At 40.4% G+C, this 16,022-nt stretch overlaps 1 protein-coding gene across 1 annotated transcript in view; it reads left to right on the forward strand.

Moving 5' to 3' along the window:
• The window catches only part of LOC111222376 (gamma-aminobutyric acid receptor subunit alpha-2-like), a 52,023-nt gene that overhangs the window by 19,835 nt on the left and 16,166 nt on the right, over positions 1-16,022 (forward strand). The window contains exon 4 of the mRNA XM_022746088.1: positions 8,011-8,231. Within this exon, the coding sequence (XP_022601809.1) occupies positions 8,011-8,231 (221 nt within the window). The remainder of the gene's footprint in view (positions 1-8,010; positions 8,232-16,022) is intronic.

A 16,022-nucleotide genomic window follows, 5' to 3' on the forward strand; every position in this document is an offset into this window, starting at 1 on the left:
AGCGTGTCACACCAAGACCCAGAATGTGGGTTGCTATCTTGATGCTGATCTCTGGTAAGGAGGTGGGGGTGTTTCTCTACCTCGAGCCCCCCCCCTTCTAACATCCTTTTGCTGATTTTTCCTCTGTCTTTTGTTTACGTCTTCCTCCCTCCCTCCCTCTCAGAAGGTCTGTGGAGTCGCATCTCATCCACATGTATGCAGTGTCACGGCACATTTACCTGTCTCATGGTTTGACAGGTCTGTTCTGATGAAATGGGAAGCGATTTACGCTGTCACAGGTACTGCGCTGAAGCTTGCTCTCACAAACATGTCAGTGATGGCCTGATCTCAGTAGAGGTTGCACAATCTCTGGGGGTAAACATTTCTGGAATATCTGAGGTCTTCAGCACACTGTATTCACTATATAAAATTCAGGGAACTCAAACTCCAAAATGCCTGAGCAGTTTCAAGGTCCTCTGAACAGAACAGATGGAGGTTTGTGTTGCTAAAATTTCAAGGTGAACTCCTGGATTCTGCATCAATCACATTGTCCTTGTTCAAAGGCGTGTAAACCCAATTAAACCTCTTTTTATGAGGACACACAGAATTTTAAATTTGTCTTAGACTCCCAGCACCTTTCTAATAAAAAACTCCTTTTAAAATAGGGTGCCATTTTTTTTGTTCCACTCACCATACAGGTCATCATGTTCCCCAGTGTCACAATATGATTCATGTGCAGGGCGGGAACCGCTTGAAAGCAGAGCAGGCACAGCCTTTTTGCATTCTAACACCCTATAAGTTTTCCGAACATGGGAGCCACAGGTTACAGGACAGCAACCTGTTGTAATAACCCTTCTTCCAACATGTTCATTTTCCATTAATTGACCCAACTACAAGCAAACAACAAATGTATTACAGCACACAGAGGTTGAACACTTGTGTATCATATAAAATCTTCATAGAAATTTACATTTTTTAAAACTGCAATATGTTTTGATACATAAATAATGTACTATTCATTGTATTTATAGAATATATTCTCTTTCACAGTGGTAGTCCCCATATGAAGGCTTTCTTGAAATCATCATCATGCATAGTATTTCTGTTGCAGTATATATGGATCTTAATTTTTCCACATTTTCACCGTTGCTCATCTGTCATTTTATTATGATCACTATCATAACAACCCTGTCTTATAAAAATACATTTACATACTAAACTGCAACTCAAAATATGTTTTAATTGATTTGTTGATTAGAATGAAAATGTCTTTATCTAAAAATAACATACCAGTGAAATGTTCACTAACAATATATTTAATTTGTTTTCCCTGCATTCAATATTCAGTCATGGCAGCTAAAGCCTGAATTCTGCTTTTAATGCTGATTTTTAATCAATTCAAAGCTTGAAACTGTTATTATCAGGGATTAAAGGGTCTGAAACGATCCTTTGATTAATGAGTAAATAAATATGCCCTAACCCTAACCCTAACCCATATTGGCAGGTTCTGAATCCAAGCGATGGACCATCAAATAATTCATTACATTTTTACCGAGCCTCTCCATGTGCCTGTCACTCGGGGTGCATATGAGAGCATGCTGGGACTACGCTCACTGACACATGTAATCCAAGCCTAACCACAACATATCAAGTCCACTGTGCACCCCGATCACCTCCCTACAGTCTCACTGCAGTACAAGAACACAGCATTTAGTGGATTTGTGGACTGCAATTATGTTTCCTCCAAAATATATAGTGTATACCAGTAAACACAATTCTTAGAGGAGAGGGTTGCACTTGATGGAAACTGCTCTAGTTGGACCAAAATGTCTTTTTTCTCTCATTTCCCTCTTGAGCACGAGCCACTTATGTTAATTTCCCTGAGAGCAGTTCAAAACAACCATCATTTCATAATGTGTCTTAGACTTTAAAAATGCATTATGTTTTTAGTGGCTTAAATGATTGCATAAACATGTTTACTGCGACATATCCTTCATTTGTTTACTGCCATCTGATTCTAGGGCTGATTGCATTTGTGGAACAAAATGTTGGCGTCTGAAGTGTAGCACAATGAAGTGCTGAAACATGTTTACGCCTCAGAGCTGCAGAAACCGCAGACCACTGAAGAGCTGGTATGGGATTCACAGCTCATTGCAAGTCTCACACAGGTTACACTCCCGGCAGGGAAAGGTGAACAGCACAAGAAGCGAAGCGAGAGAGAATAATTGACAATGGGAGAGCAAGATGGACTAGTAATTAAGACATTAATCAGATCTTTGACTAATCATTACAATGTCCAGAGTGTGAAGTTGACAAAGGCCAGGCCAAATTGATATGTTGCCTCCAGGAAGTAGTCTGTATCATTACCACACCGGCTAATCCAAATGTCATCACTGGGTCTGCTGTGGACTGTCAAAAACTAGACTTCATAACATACATCACACATTACTGCACAATAAATTTGGGAAACAGCTCTCACAAACAATATAAGATCTTGTCAGGAACACTAAATCAAACCTGTCACATCCGTCAGTTAATGTAGATAAAATGTGTGTGTCACGTTGAAGCCGAGTAAGAACATCGGACAATAAGTTGTTGTGCGGAAAATTTTCAATTTCCTGTAATGAGCAACTTGTTTGGGTCACTCTGCCTTCAGAGATGACTCATCATAATTGTTTTTTGTTTTTGTTTTTTAAATATATTTGAGAAAAGAAAAAGATTGTTATTGTTAAAATGGTAAATTTGTAGCTGGATTAACAAGCAAATTCAATGAAACAGAGAAAAACCTGCACATCGACTAGAAGATATCAGGTGTCCAGATCTGTTGAGTAAAACCAAATTAAAACTAAAATGTGATGAAATAACCAAATGTTTAGAATTTAATGAACTCATTAATTCATGATAAAAGGCTGTATTAATATTCTATCAGATATTAGACACAACCTTCCTGCCATTATCAGAGAACCAGACAGTGTCATTTTTTAACGTCTAGACTCATTTAGCCCAGTCTACTGTACATCCTACCTTAACTGCCACCTTATCAGCCCGTCCTATCATTTCCCTCATTTCCTTTGGTCTCATCATTCTCTCACTCCTGCAGCCCTGCTATTGGCTGCTTCTCTCCACCGCCGAGACGTACACTCACATGTGAGCGAAGGAGACATTTCTTTGTGCACCTGACATGCTTGTTCTTTCGCTTGTTTTCTAATCCCTGTTTTTATCTGTTCGTGTGTTCTCTCCTTGTGAGGCACTGCTGTGACAGTCTTTACTCAAAGTGTTCAGTAATTAACCTCGACTTCAAAACATTAGAGGCGAATTTAGTTATGATATACAGGACAGTGAGTGTGATTTCTACATCATTAAGAAACAGATTCAAATAAAGACAGAAACAGTTTTGACTGCGAGGACGACCAGGTTCATGAAAGAGCAATAGAGACTGAAACCATCAAAAACATAACCGTTCGAAGGTTGTCTGTTTGCCAAGTTGTTAAACTTTCATACCCCTTTATCTCTCAATGTTTCCTGTCAGTGGCTAATAAATGCAAAAAAGAGGGTCAGTTCAGGATAAACCAAATCTGAGAGTAAATGATAAAGTGTCCACACGTGGTGATTAGGCCATCAACAGAATATTTATAGGTGAAAATATGACAACAAAATCCTGCATTAATGGACTTTAATGCAGGTTTATCAGAGCTTTGTAGCTGCAGGAAACAGCAGAGTCAGGTGATAATTCTCAGTGGGTCCGACACAAAGTGCCACATATACGTCTTTTGATCAGCTGTTAATCTAAAAATATTGATTTTAGCAGATTGAAAGTCATTTATCAAGCAAAATGTGAGTATTTGCTGTTTTACTCAGATTTATGTCACTAATTAAATTTTTACTGTCGGACTGTTTCCTCTGGGTCTGGAAACTTGTGATTGTCGTCCACTGCTGCAGCAGCTCATCCCAGTTTCTCTCTCACATATTCTACATCTCCGTCCTCTGCTCTCTAATAAAGGCAGGGTGCCAAAAAAATGGCATAAGGCATATAAAAGGGATGTGTATTATATGTGTGAAGAGTGATTGTGTATTCATAAATCTGCTTGTAACACTGTCATCCAGGTGCCATGAATGTGTTTGTAAATGTCTTTTAAATTACAGTTGTTTGCTACACTAACTCCCTTCATGATCCTCGCTGCTATAAAAAAGACATTTGAAATCTACTGCTGGGGTGAGGTTCCACTCCGTCTCCTCTGTCAAGGAGAAATCAATCACTCAGTCCCTGGAGGAACACCAGCTGGCATTAGAACTGATTGTGCCATTTGGCCTTATGTGGAGATTGACTATGTTTTTCCACATCTTTCAATCTTCAAATTCATTCCCAGTGTTTATGGGAGATTTATGTCCAAGGGAAACAAACAAATGATGGCGCTGCCGAGCTGGGCCGAGCGCTCTGTTGTCCTTTTATTCATCACTGGATGTTTTACACTGATTGGCATCTCATAAAGAAAAAGACAAGATGGATGAAAGTGCATAACATGAGGATAACTGAGGCGATGGAGATTTAAGTGATCCCACGGCTTTCTGTGCCAGGATGGAACAAACCGTCTCTGAGTTGCTGGGAACTTTTGGTAGAAGACACACAGGACACCAGTGCTGACCGATTAATCTTATTTCATCGTCATTGCGATATGAACGTGCAATAAACACATCGTAAAAGACTGACGGAAACACGACGAATTAGAAAAAATAATACATAATAACACGCCATGAACTCAGGATTTTCAAGGCGCAACGCAAGAACCAAATGAACCGGAAAAAACTCTCTACTGCGTTGTGGTGTTGATTATTGATGCAATCATCCATCGGCACAACGCCTGTGTGAACGCACCCAAGACGCACTGAGAACTACATTTGATCACTCAGACCACATCGCCCACATGTGTCCACAATCTGTTAGCAGTGCAAATGTGTCCTGGGTCAAACTAAAGGACCGCCTACTCTACTGACGTCCTCTGACACCTGACTCCTGTTTTTAGCCAATCAACAGACGGGTTTGTTGTTAATGTGCTTGTGTGTGTGTGTGTGTGTGTGTGTGTGTGTGTGTGTGTGTGTGTGTGTGTGTGTGTGTGTGTGTGTCGAGCAGCAACCTCGGAGCCTGAAAAATGAGGCCAACACTGTAGAACCAGAAGCTGCAGTTCCTCTAATGACCACTAGAGTCTGGCTCCAGTGAGTCAACAGTGAGTCAGTCCCCATAGACTCCCATGTTAAAATGTCCAACTTTACAGCAGAAATAAACATGTTTACAGCCTGGTACAAAACACTTTTGGTTTCTTGGCAGGGAGGGGTTATTTAATATAAAGCTATAAAGTGAGATCCGATCACAACTGGTCAATCAAGACGCATTTTAAAGTCAGGTGTGAACTGACGAAGTGAGAGCTGTCCACTTGTGACGGGATCAATAAAGATGCATGTTAATACTAGTGCTGAGCAATTCATCTTATTTTCAGCGCGATAGGAACATGTGAAATAAACACATCGCAAAAGAAACGTGATGATTTAGAAAAAATCATTTTATTTACACGCGCCATGCAGTCACAGCATTCTCAAGGCCAGAGACAAATGAACCGGGAAAAAACTACAGCGTTTTGGTGTCAGGCTGCAGCCTCACACACACACACACACACAACCACACACACACACACACACACACACACACACACACACACCAGCCCACACACACACACACACACACACACACACACACACACACACACACACACACACACACACACACACACACTAGAGCTGCACAATTAATCGAAATCACAATATGTCCAAGTGCAAATATCCAAATCACAGGAGCTGCAACTTTTTTGATTAAAGGTAAAATGTGTCAACTTGTTGTTCATTGTTAGCACCACTACCATTGTGGTGCTACAGAGATGCCCCGGCCTACAAATCATGTTCTCCAGATGTGAAGGAACATGTTTGTTTGGTACAAAACCAACAACAATCACATCATCATCATTTATAGTTTTTTCTTCAGTGGAAAATGAAAAAAATGGTCATTCCAACTGAAATCACAATATCTATAAAATATCGCAATATGATTTCTTTTGCATATAGAGCAGCCCTAAGTCACATTGACAAGTACGGCAACATGCAGTGCACTATATATTAAATGTAAAACAATGGCCATCTTGGCCACACTAGGAAGGGGAGGGACGACCAACGTGTTTTCAAATTTGTAACAACTGTAACCTGAAGACACTCACACACTGCACCAGTGAGGATACTGTGTGCACAGAGGACTTCTTAAAAAAATTATATTTGTACTTTGACAAAAGTGAATCAAATGTTTGAGGGAATCATGTCTGTCACACTCTCTCTGCGGGCTTTATTAAGAGCACTGTTGCGAGGACAGATGCAGTGTAATTGTTTTATGGTTCTGTAGGTCTGCACTCCGTCAGGAGGTCAATCACATCAATTAACAGACGTCCATCCTGCGCTGTTTAGAGGAGCCCTGTTGATGTGTTGAGTGGAGGCTGTACACCTCTCCCGCTGAGGATGATGGCTTCCTGTTGTTAAAGCTGCTGAGAAATGACTTTATCCGGGGGCTTTTTTTCCCACTCAGGGAGCCGCCAGTTACAGTCGACTGACGAGCTCTGAGCCCTTTTCACTATGAGCAAAGGCAGAAAAACAATTAGAGAGAAACACACGCGCTGTGCTTTTATTGATCACCAATAATGTGTGCTGTTGTGTGAGATACAGGCAGCTTCCCTCTATCTCACTCCGTTAAGACAGCTGCACACAGTCTGCACTGCCGCTGTACGGAGCTGATGAGGGAAGGCGGTTGCTAGGACACCAAGTCCTACTGAATGAATAATGTGAAATAAATTCCTTTTGACTGGCTACTTCCTGCATTCATTTTATTTTATTTAGGTTTTCATGTGTTGGTGACAACACAGAAAGACGTTGTTGCATATTAATAAAACATGAAACAGATGTATTACAAGGTTTTTCACTGAGGCTCATTTGTGTCTCAGTCCATGGTTAAGCTTTCAAGTTTGAAAGAAATGCTGCATAGTTAACAGAGTGGTAATTACATAACTTTCAAATACACAATATATCCTACAGTAACTATATGTATGTATACTTGTGTTTTTTTTGGGGTGACTTGTTTACTATATAAGAAAAAACTTATTACCATAAACTGGATTTTCCTGTTTGGATTCAGATTTATTCTCCTTCAATAATTTGTGGGTTAGTTTTTGTTTTTTTACTTTTATCACATCAAACATGGCGTCTTGTTGAAAATGACCACAATAACCTAAAAGATTTCAATCAGTCGATGCATACAGTCGTTTACTTGATTTATTGATTTATTTATTGATTTATTTGATAGGGTCGATGCAATTTAACATAGTCTCAACACAAGGTATGAAACTAATATGTTGCACAAAGAGTTTATAGCTGTTGCTAATTCTCGACTCCTGTCCTGTTACATGTGTAATGTAATTAAAACAGTCAATAGCAAAAACAACACAATTGATAAGATCCTACAATTAGCTAAATATATACAGATGTTCAGACTAAAAAGAGACAGTAACAAGGTAGAAACAAACAAAGACAATTAACAATACACACAATTATCTAGAAATGAGTAGAGCTCTGGTTTGCTTTTAGCACAGACTTTTATGGAGGAAACTGATTGTCTGAATTTAGATTTAGTCATATTCATGTAACTCTGCATAGTGCTAGCAGTCTGTAAAAGGTTTACACAGAGTCCAGCCTTCAGTGGACAGAACAACAGACCCTTTTCACTGCAGACTTTTTGACATGTGGAAACAGGAAGGCTCTAATACAATGAGGGTCCCAGTAATCAGCCATTATTACCGTTATAAATTACACCTGAGCTTTTCCTGCTTTGACAAGTCAAAATGTCTGCTGTGAAAAGACCCAGTGATGTATCAGCTCCATGTAACCAATGTCCCAACTCTAAACTGTCCTCTTGCCAACTAATCCTTCGCACCGTCTTCCCCTCAGGAGTACACCATCGATGTCTTCTTCCGTCAGAGTTGGCGGGACGAGAGGCTCAAGTTTGATGGGCCCATGCAAGTTTTACCCCTCAACAACCTCCTGGCCAGTAAGATCTGGACTCCTGACACCTTTTTTCACAACGGAAAGAAATCTGTGGCCCACAACATGACGACTCCCAACAAACTGCTGAGACTAGTCGACAACGGCACGCTGCTCTACACGATGAGGTGAGACGCCAGTCAACGCACCACTTCACTTTGTTGAACACTGTAGTCTACTCTAACAAGAGTCTACAGCCATGCTAACACCTCTGTCTGCAGCTACATGCTAACCTCATCATGCTAACATGTGAAGAAAAACAATGCTAACATGATGTTAATGTTTACCATCTTAGTTTAGCACTTTGAGCATGCTAACATTTCAACACTTAACAGTTTCTTAATAATTGTCACCAAATCAGTAGCAGTGCCACTTCACAACCAGAGCACCATTATAAAGGATTTATAAATGGTTTATAATCAGGTTATTAATTCAGTTGTTAACACTTTATAAATCATAAACAATTATAAACAAGTTATAACTCAGTTTTCATACTTTGATGCAGGCTCACTATTTGGCAACATCAAGTTAATGTTTAATACTCATTAATCTGACTAATGAGTTACTACATTTATAACTGGTAACAGGAGCCTTGTAGTAACTCATTAATAAATGATGACATGTTTATAACTGTTTGAAACTGATAAATAAATGGTTGTAAAAACGAGAAGAAGAAACATGAAGGTGATGGAGGGAGAATCACAGAGATGTGAACAGTGGGACAAAGAATGGGTGAGCAGTTCACCAGGTAAAGGAAGGTTCCCACCTGTGTTCTACCTGGATGTTAAAGTCCTAAAGAACAGACCAACCAGCAGAAGAGCGAAACTTTCTGACCATGAAGGTGCTGACGGTGGTTCATTGTTAGTAACTGAACAAACATGTGATGAAGCAGCAGCTACAGATGCTGATGATGGAGGAAACAAAGAAAGCTCAGTAACTAAGGAGACATGAGGCTGAACAGTACAGAGACACCTGGGCTCACTATTTGGCAAGCAACAGGTCACTGTTGCCCTTTTTATCTGATGTGTCATCATTTTAAATTTTGACCTGATGATGGTGCGAGATGAAAAGTTAAGGGATCACCAGCGTTGTTACAATTCATCCTGAGTGGAGCGTGAACAGGTTGTTGAGAACTTTCACTTAAAAACCACAAACGTCAACCTCAAAATCTTGGAACTGAGGGGATTAAAACTGAAGTTGTGGAGAGAAGCAGCAGCAGCTGTCTGGATCATTACTGATCACGTCCTCAGGCCCACACATGCTTCACACACAGACAGCTCACATAATGATAATAATCACTTGATCAAAGGATTGGCAGTGTGTGGATGCCGTGCCTAACGTACACTGTAAACAGCATCAGCTACCAAGAGTCACAGTCAGTCAGTGGAACTATTATCTACAGGACTGAAGCAAAAATAATTCATTGGTTTCAACTCATCTAATCACTGAATCTGTCAATCAGTCAGCCTTCCCCGCAGCTTTCCATCGGAGCCTGAAAAGAAATATTTTTCTGACGGCCGTCCACAAGGTCAGTATCGATTTCCGAGGGTGAAAATGAAATAGTGAAAGAGTTCATTTTCATTTTGTGGTCCCACATGAGCGGATTTGATGCGGTGGCAGTTCTGCCGAGGCCAAGTGAGACATCGGAGCTCTAATGGAGTATTACAAGGACAGTTGTGTTTACATAAGCAAGTAAATGTGTGGTAAGATGATACAGAGATTGTCTGAGGAAGCAGAGGAGGATAAACCTCTGTCAGACAAAGACAGGAGCTGCATGGAGCTGCATCCGTTTCATTTCAAGCTACCAAACAAAACTACATTTCTGGAATCACCATCTTAGCACCAGAGTTTATTAAAATCCTGTGGTTTATTTATGGTATTAAAAGCTGCAAATTATTCTTTTAGACTATTGCCATTTCATCTGTGTCTGTATGAAATACCATAAGAAATACCAAGGCTAATATTCAATGTTGCCTTACCTTACCTTCATAATGCAGCGTTGGCCGTTTAGTTGAAGGGCTCGAAATGAAAACTTGCTGTATTTTTAGAGGCACTTGGTAACGCTGCAAAGGAGAGACTGATAACTTAAGTTTTCCTGAGCACACTTCACAGGTATTAGGCTTCAGAATATAAACCCATCTATTTTTGTAGGACGTTTCATGTGAAGTAGATCACCATAGTACCCTGGGTTGATTGGCACTCCTCAATGAACAACTGCGTAAATCCATTTAATCAGCACGTCTACAGCATCTGAACTGACAAATGCTGTGAAGGCCTCCGCTCTGCAGGATTGCGTCATTATTTCTGAATTGAGGGGAGCTGGTATTGTCTGCCAGTGCTGCTGCAGTCCTGTTTGCAATTCACCTTCCCTGACTGAGAATATCAAGTTATGAAAAACTTAAAATGTACTTGTTAAAGGCAGTGGGTTGTTTTCAGTTCAAACTGTATTTATTCTAAAATCCCAAACTGGACTTAACAGCTCACGAGTCACCAAAAACAGACACATCTGCACAGTCACATCTGGAAATATCCAGTTCAACAGAATCAGGATCCACTGGCCCAATCATGTAAAACTGAGCAACTACAGCTGCTGCAATGCTGCCTTAAAGAAGGTAGGCAATTAAACAGTGTTGGATTTTGAATATTAAATATCCAGATTATAGAAAACTATATGTAGTACACTCTATACTGTGTTCATCTACAGGAGATGTTGCTTTTCAGCAGTGGTAGTCGTTGTTCCACCACTTTGATCCTGACTAAAAGATCACAAAAACTATATGATGGATTACCATGAATTTTTCACGTTCCACATGGGATGAATCTTACTGACTATGATGATCCACTGACTTTTCATCTAACGTCACCATGAGTGTCTCAACAAATACTGGATTGATTGCAATGAAATTTGGTGCAAACATTCATGTTCCACTCGGGATTGTAAATATTTGGGGTTTTTTTTGTGACTTTATTTGATATCGATGCAGAGAAACAGAAAATGAGAGTGACACGCAGCAAATGATCCAACCAGCTGAGAATTGAACCCGGGACTCACTGCTCAGGGCGTTTACACACACGTGGTCATGTGGTATGAACCCTAACAACTCGGCTCTCAGGTCGCACCCAAAGTGCAATATTTATCAAATCAGGTCTAAATTTCAGTTCGTCCAATACTTTTGTTTATGACTATATGACTGTAAAATGTATGAAATTATCAGCTGTACTTTGTGTTCATTAGCTAACAGTTGCTAATTAGCAAATGCATTAAAGGGGACATATTATATTATGCTCCTTTTCAACAAGTTCAAATAAGTCTCAGACGTCCCCAAAACATGTCTTTGAAGTTTCTTGCTAAAAAATCGACTCCAATCCTATATTTCAGAGTGCCTGTAAACCCCTCTGTTTCAGCCCTGTTCAGAACAGGCTGTTTCTGTGTCTGTAGCTTTAAATGCAAATGAGCTGTGCCTGACCACGCCCCTCTCTGTAAAGGGGTGCGGCTTGGGCTTCTGGCACCATGCTCTAATGTTTACGGTGACCGTGACCGGCGACCTGGCGTCGGAAGCACTTTGGTTCAACCACACGACGTTTATCCAGAATCTGACCCAGAGGGAGAGGCTGCTGAAGAAGTTCAGACTCTACAACTGCAGCAGGACGTTTCTGAATGGTTGGTAACCAATTTTGTGTATTTTGACTTTACATTTTCAGTTTGTTGATGTGTGCTGGCACACAGTTACTAACATGTAGCTAGGTAGCTAATGCTAACTGTTACTGTTTCTTCATTACTGGAGCTCTTTTGGTAAATAAGCACTATTGTGAATTGTGTAATGTAGTTATCTGTCATGCCTCCTTAGATATACTTTTACAGTCTATGAAAATGTTGTATGTGGACTGCTACAGGTGTTCACTGTCAAGACTAGTCAGATATTTTAATAGATGCTGACAAAGTAAATCATTTTGATTTTTATTAATTTTTCTCCATGTTTTGAGCAGAGATGCTCATCATAACATCTTCCTTTATGTAGTAAATTTATTTTGTGCATTACAATAAAAGCTGTAAATCAGCATAAACATGTCTGATAGCAACATTAATCTTTAGTCAAAGACTAAACTGTGCAGTTTTCTACACTACACTGTTGTCAAGCTCCACAGTATATGCAATAAGTGACATGTTATAAATTACCTATGTTATATGCGCTTGATATGTAGCCAAGCTTACTTCTTACCCACCTTAGCTCCACTGTCTGTCAGTTTTTGAATTTCATAAGCTTTATATTTTGGTGAATGTTACCATTTTTCTCTATATTTTGGATAGGTGCTCCTGTGGAAACTGTGCAACCATGCCCACAGAAGCTGAGAATATCTGCTGCTAGGAGATACCACAGGTAGCATTCTCACTAGACAAACTAATCAGTAATTTGTTTCGATTACATTTATAATAAACCATAGCATTTACCATTTGTAATTCACTGTAGGTTACCAGACGGCTGTGGGAGATCGAGGAAGATTTACCATGTATGGTAGGCCGTTCTGGGTTGGAGCCGCTCTGCCTCAATGTGTACTCCCTCCGGAATGCAGAACATGTACCGCGTTGACTACAGTACTTTACGGTTGAGAGGAATACACCAGTACATTTTGCTTCTTTGTAAAAACATAGTTTCAATGTAAATAAAAGAGTTTAGGCAGTCTTGTTTTACTTCAGTGCACATAATTTTACAATGGTAATAACACACCACAAATGGAGTAACATACCCTCAAATTGGTTTAGCTGCTCTTTGATTTGTAAAGTTTTCCTATCAGCAGATACTGTGCATATAATATATGAATTCAGAGGAGTCATTTCTTTAGAAACTATCAAGCATTTATTTACATCAAATGAGGCACTTATAATCAGTGATAATAAAAAAGCTGTAGAATTCACTGGATCCATATAAAAAATTGTGAGACACAACATATATATGTTTGCAAGACTAAATGCCCTGTCCAGTTGTTTTAGTCAGTACAGGTATCTAGCCTATAGGAGCTTTATGGGCTGGTGCTGGGGCTTCCTTGGTTGCAGAATCTGGGTCGTCATTCCAGCCTGCCTGGTCCTACGCATCAGTGCCGAGTTTCCTGACGCCACAGGCCAGTATGTGGGTTTCAGACTGGCCCTGATAGAACCGGGAACATAGCTGGATATGACCTCCTCCTTCTCAGGCCGCTCGAACTGTGCAGTGAGGTCCTCTGGGATGGGGATGGCCAAAGCAGCTTCTGTGAATGGTCCCAAGTCAAAAAAGACTTTTTCAAACATGAGGTCCACCACATTCCCTGTTTGATAAAACACAAAAGATTTTGTTCACATTTTTCACTTTTTTGTTGTTTTTTTTTACAAAACAATGACTGAAAGTCTGTTTCTAACTTCCTCCTGACATTTTCTTTACTGTATTTTGTTGTTTGGTGGAACTGTCATAACATTATACGTGCAATACTTAATACAATGTGTACAAAACATTTTTTGGTTGAAAAATAAAATAAAATATAACACTTATAGAATGTCGGCTCAGTCTTAACTGGTGTAGCTCTGCATTCTCCCTTCATGCCTTTGGAAAGTGGACCTTGAACAGTGGTTCACCTTCTTTTTGTTTGGGCTTGTGGTCAGTCAGCATTTTCATTGTAGTACATGGCAGCCAGGTAGAGTCTGGAGGGTACAGTAAAGAGAAAATCAAAGATGTTAATGTTGACAGAAACCTTAGCCTACACACTCTCACAAGTTCTAAGTAACCACAGCTTCCTTTACCTGCACAGCATTCCAAGACTGATATATGACTGTTAGGTTTATCAAAAGTAGATGCACTTCAGATTGCTACAGACCTGTACTTCTGATGTAAGGCTGAAGAGTCCTCAAGGATAACTGTGCCTACAGTACGCGTCTCCAGTGGGTCAGTCTGGCATGCAACATCCCTTGTTGCAGGAAGCTGTATAGATGCACTTGATGTGCTAGCCTGAACAGAGGAAACAGAGGTTACACCAACATCACTCAAATGTGTGTTATGGCAACAGCTGCAAGCAGTGCAAAAATGATAACAACAAATGCACTCAATTGTGTGTAAACTGGGTTGTCAATAGCTTGTAAATGCTGCAAATAGCTCACTATGGGCCTGATTTACTAAAGCTTTGCGTGCGTAAAAACGTGCGCAAACGTGACAGCACGCGCAAACACATGTTGATGCTGATCTACCAACCGGGCGCACCGAGGATTGCGTCTGTCAGTCGGCCAAAATAACACGCGCTATCCATTTGCGCTTCTGCCTTCATGAATATGCAATATAGGCGTGCCTGCCAGAACGCGCAAAATATCGGGAGGAGTAGATGCAAAATAGAATCATTTTGCGCACGCAATGTGATTTACCAAACCTCAAAATAATTGCGCTGATTATTTTTGCGTCTATATTTAGCACGTTTGAAAGTCAAGTCTTAGGCTACCTGGCACAGCCGTGCGCACAGATGGCTGCGGTCATTGTTGCAAGGAGGCGGCGTAGGCACGACAGGCAACGGAAAGAACGCATCTTTTCTGTTCGTGTCACTCTTTTTGGATGCAGAAGAAAAAATAATCGAGACATATCGGTTATCCGGCGATGCCATGATTGTCCTTTGAAAAAGAAAAAACAAAAAAAGTCATTCCGTTCAGAAAATCCTTAAATAATAAATGTTGCATCATAATGTCAAGTGTTTCTTGTTTGTGCTATTTTGACAAAACCAAAAACTCACATTTTTATATACTAAAGCCCACTTTCTTTTAGACATAGGAAACATTTAGTTCGGCCTAGTTTCTATCATTTTTTCCTGAAACTTAAAACAAATGAAAACGCACACACTTCTGCGCCCCTGCTGGAACGCACAAAAAAAAAAAAACCCTTTTGGCAATTACGCTTTTCCATTGCACAGCTAAAGAACGTTCATGACGCACGTTCATGTCTTATGTGGTGTACCTGAATGAATTAAAAATATTCCCAGTATCCCAGTAATCTGCTCATCACAGAACGTCAGCTGCACCTGCTGTTCAATGGGAGACAGAGGGTCCTCCTCCGCCGGTCCTCCACCTGTTTTATTTGCCGATTTGTTATTCTGTGCGATTTTTTCCTTTGTTCTTCTACGAATGTCTTGCCACATTTTCTTCATTTCATCCGGTGTTCTTTTGGTTTTCCCCACAGCATTAACCTTGACACAGATCCCATATTGCGTTCCTCCTAATAACGGTTAAATTCCTTTGCTATAACTCAGAAATGTGCTTGTTTGCCTCTTGTACCAGCACCTCCAATTCCGGTCCAATTGAATCTGCTCGTTTGCATTCGCCACGGTGAACACCCTTAACTCGCGCAAAATCCTCATTTAAATAGGGCCGGCTCGATCACTTTTGCGCCTGTAGTCAACTGCGCTGTTAATCTAAGTAAATCACTCGCAAGGCCCAAACAGGCAGCGCGCGCAATCTATCCGTGTGCGCACGCAATTTAGCGCTCTTTATTTGGGATCTTAGTATATCAGGCCCTATATGTGCAAAACACAAGAAATGTGTATTACAGACTATCCCCTTTCACATATTCCCTGTAACTCTGCGCTTATCTAGATATTCCACACAGGCACTGTATCTGTAAACATTATATAAACGTTAAAACGGCCATCATAAGGCATGACTCTCAATACTAACTTTCACAGCACTAACAAACAAGCCCAGACACCTATGCTAATCGCTGCAAAGCCTGTTTAGTCTGAATTTTACCGGCTTGACTTTGCAGACAGCTAAAACGTCTTTCAAGTGTGATAAAGTTAGCAGGGTGGCTCTAATCAACGTCACACAGCGATACCAAGCAGCAGAATTGCATACAATCTGTACCCGGCTATACCCGGCTGTGTGGACGAGGCAAAACGTTAGCCACATTAGCTACCAT

This window comes from Seriola dumerili, unplaced genomic scaffold (assembly GCF_002260705.1).
Source record: "Seriola dumerili isolate Sdu_G_001 unplaced genomic scaffold, Sdu_1.0 BDQW01000091.1, whole genome shotgun sequence".
In the NCBI taxonomy this organism is placed as follows: domain Eukaryota; kingdom Metazoa; phylum Chordata; class Actinopteri; order Carangiformes; family Carangidae; genus Seriola; species Seriola dumerili.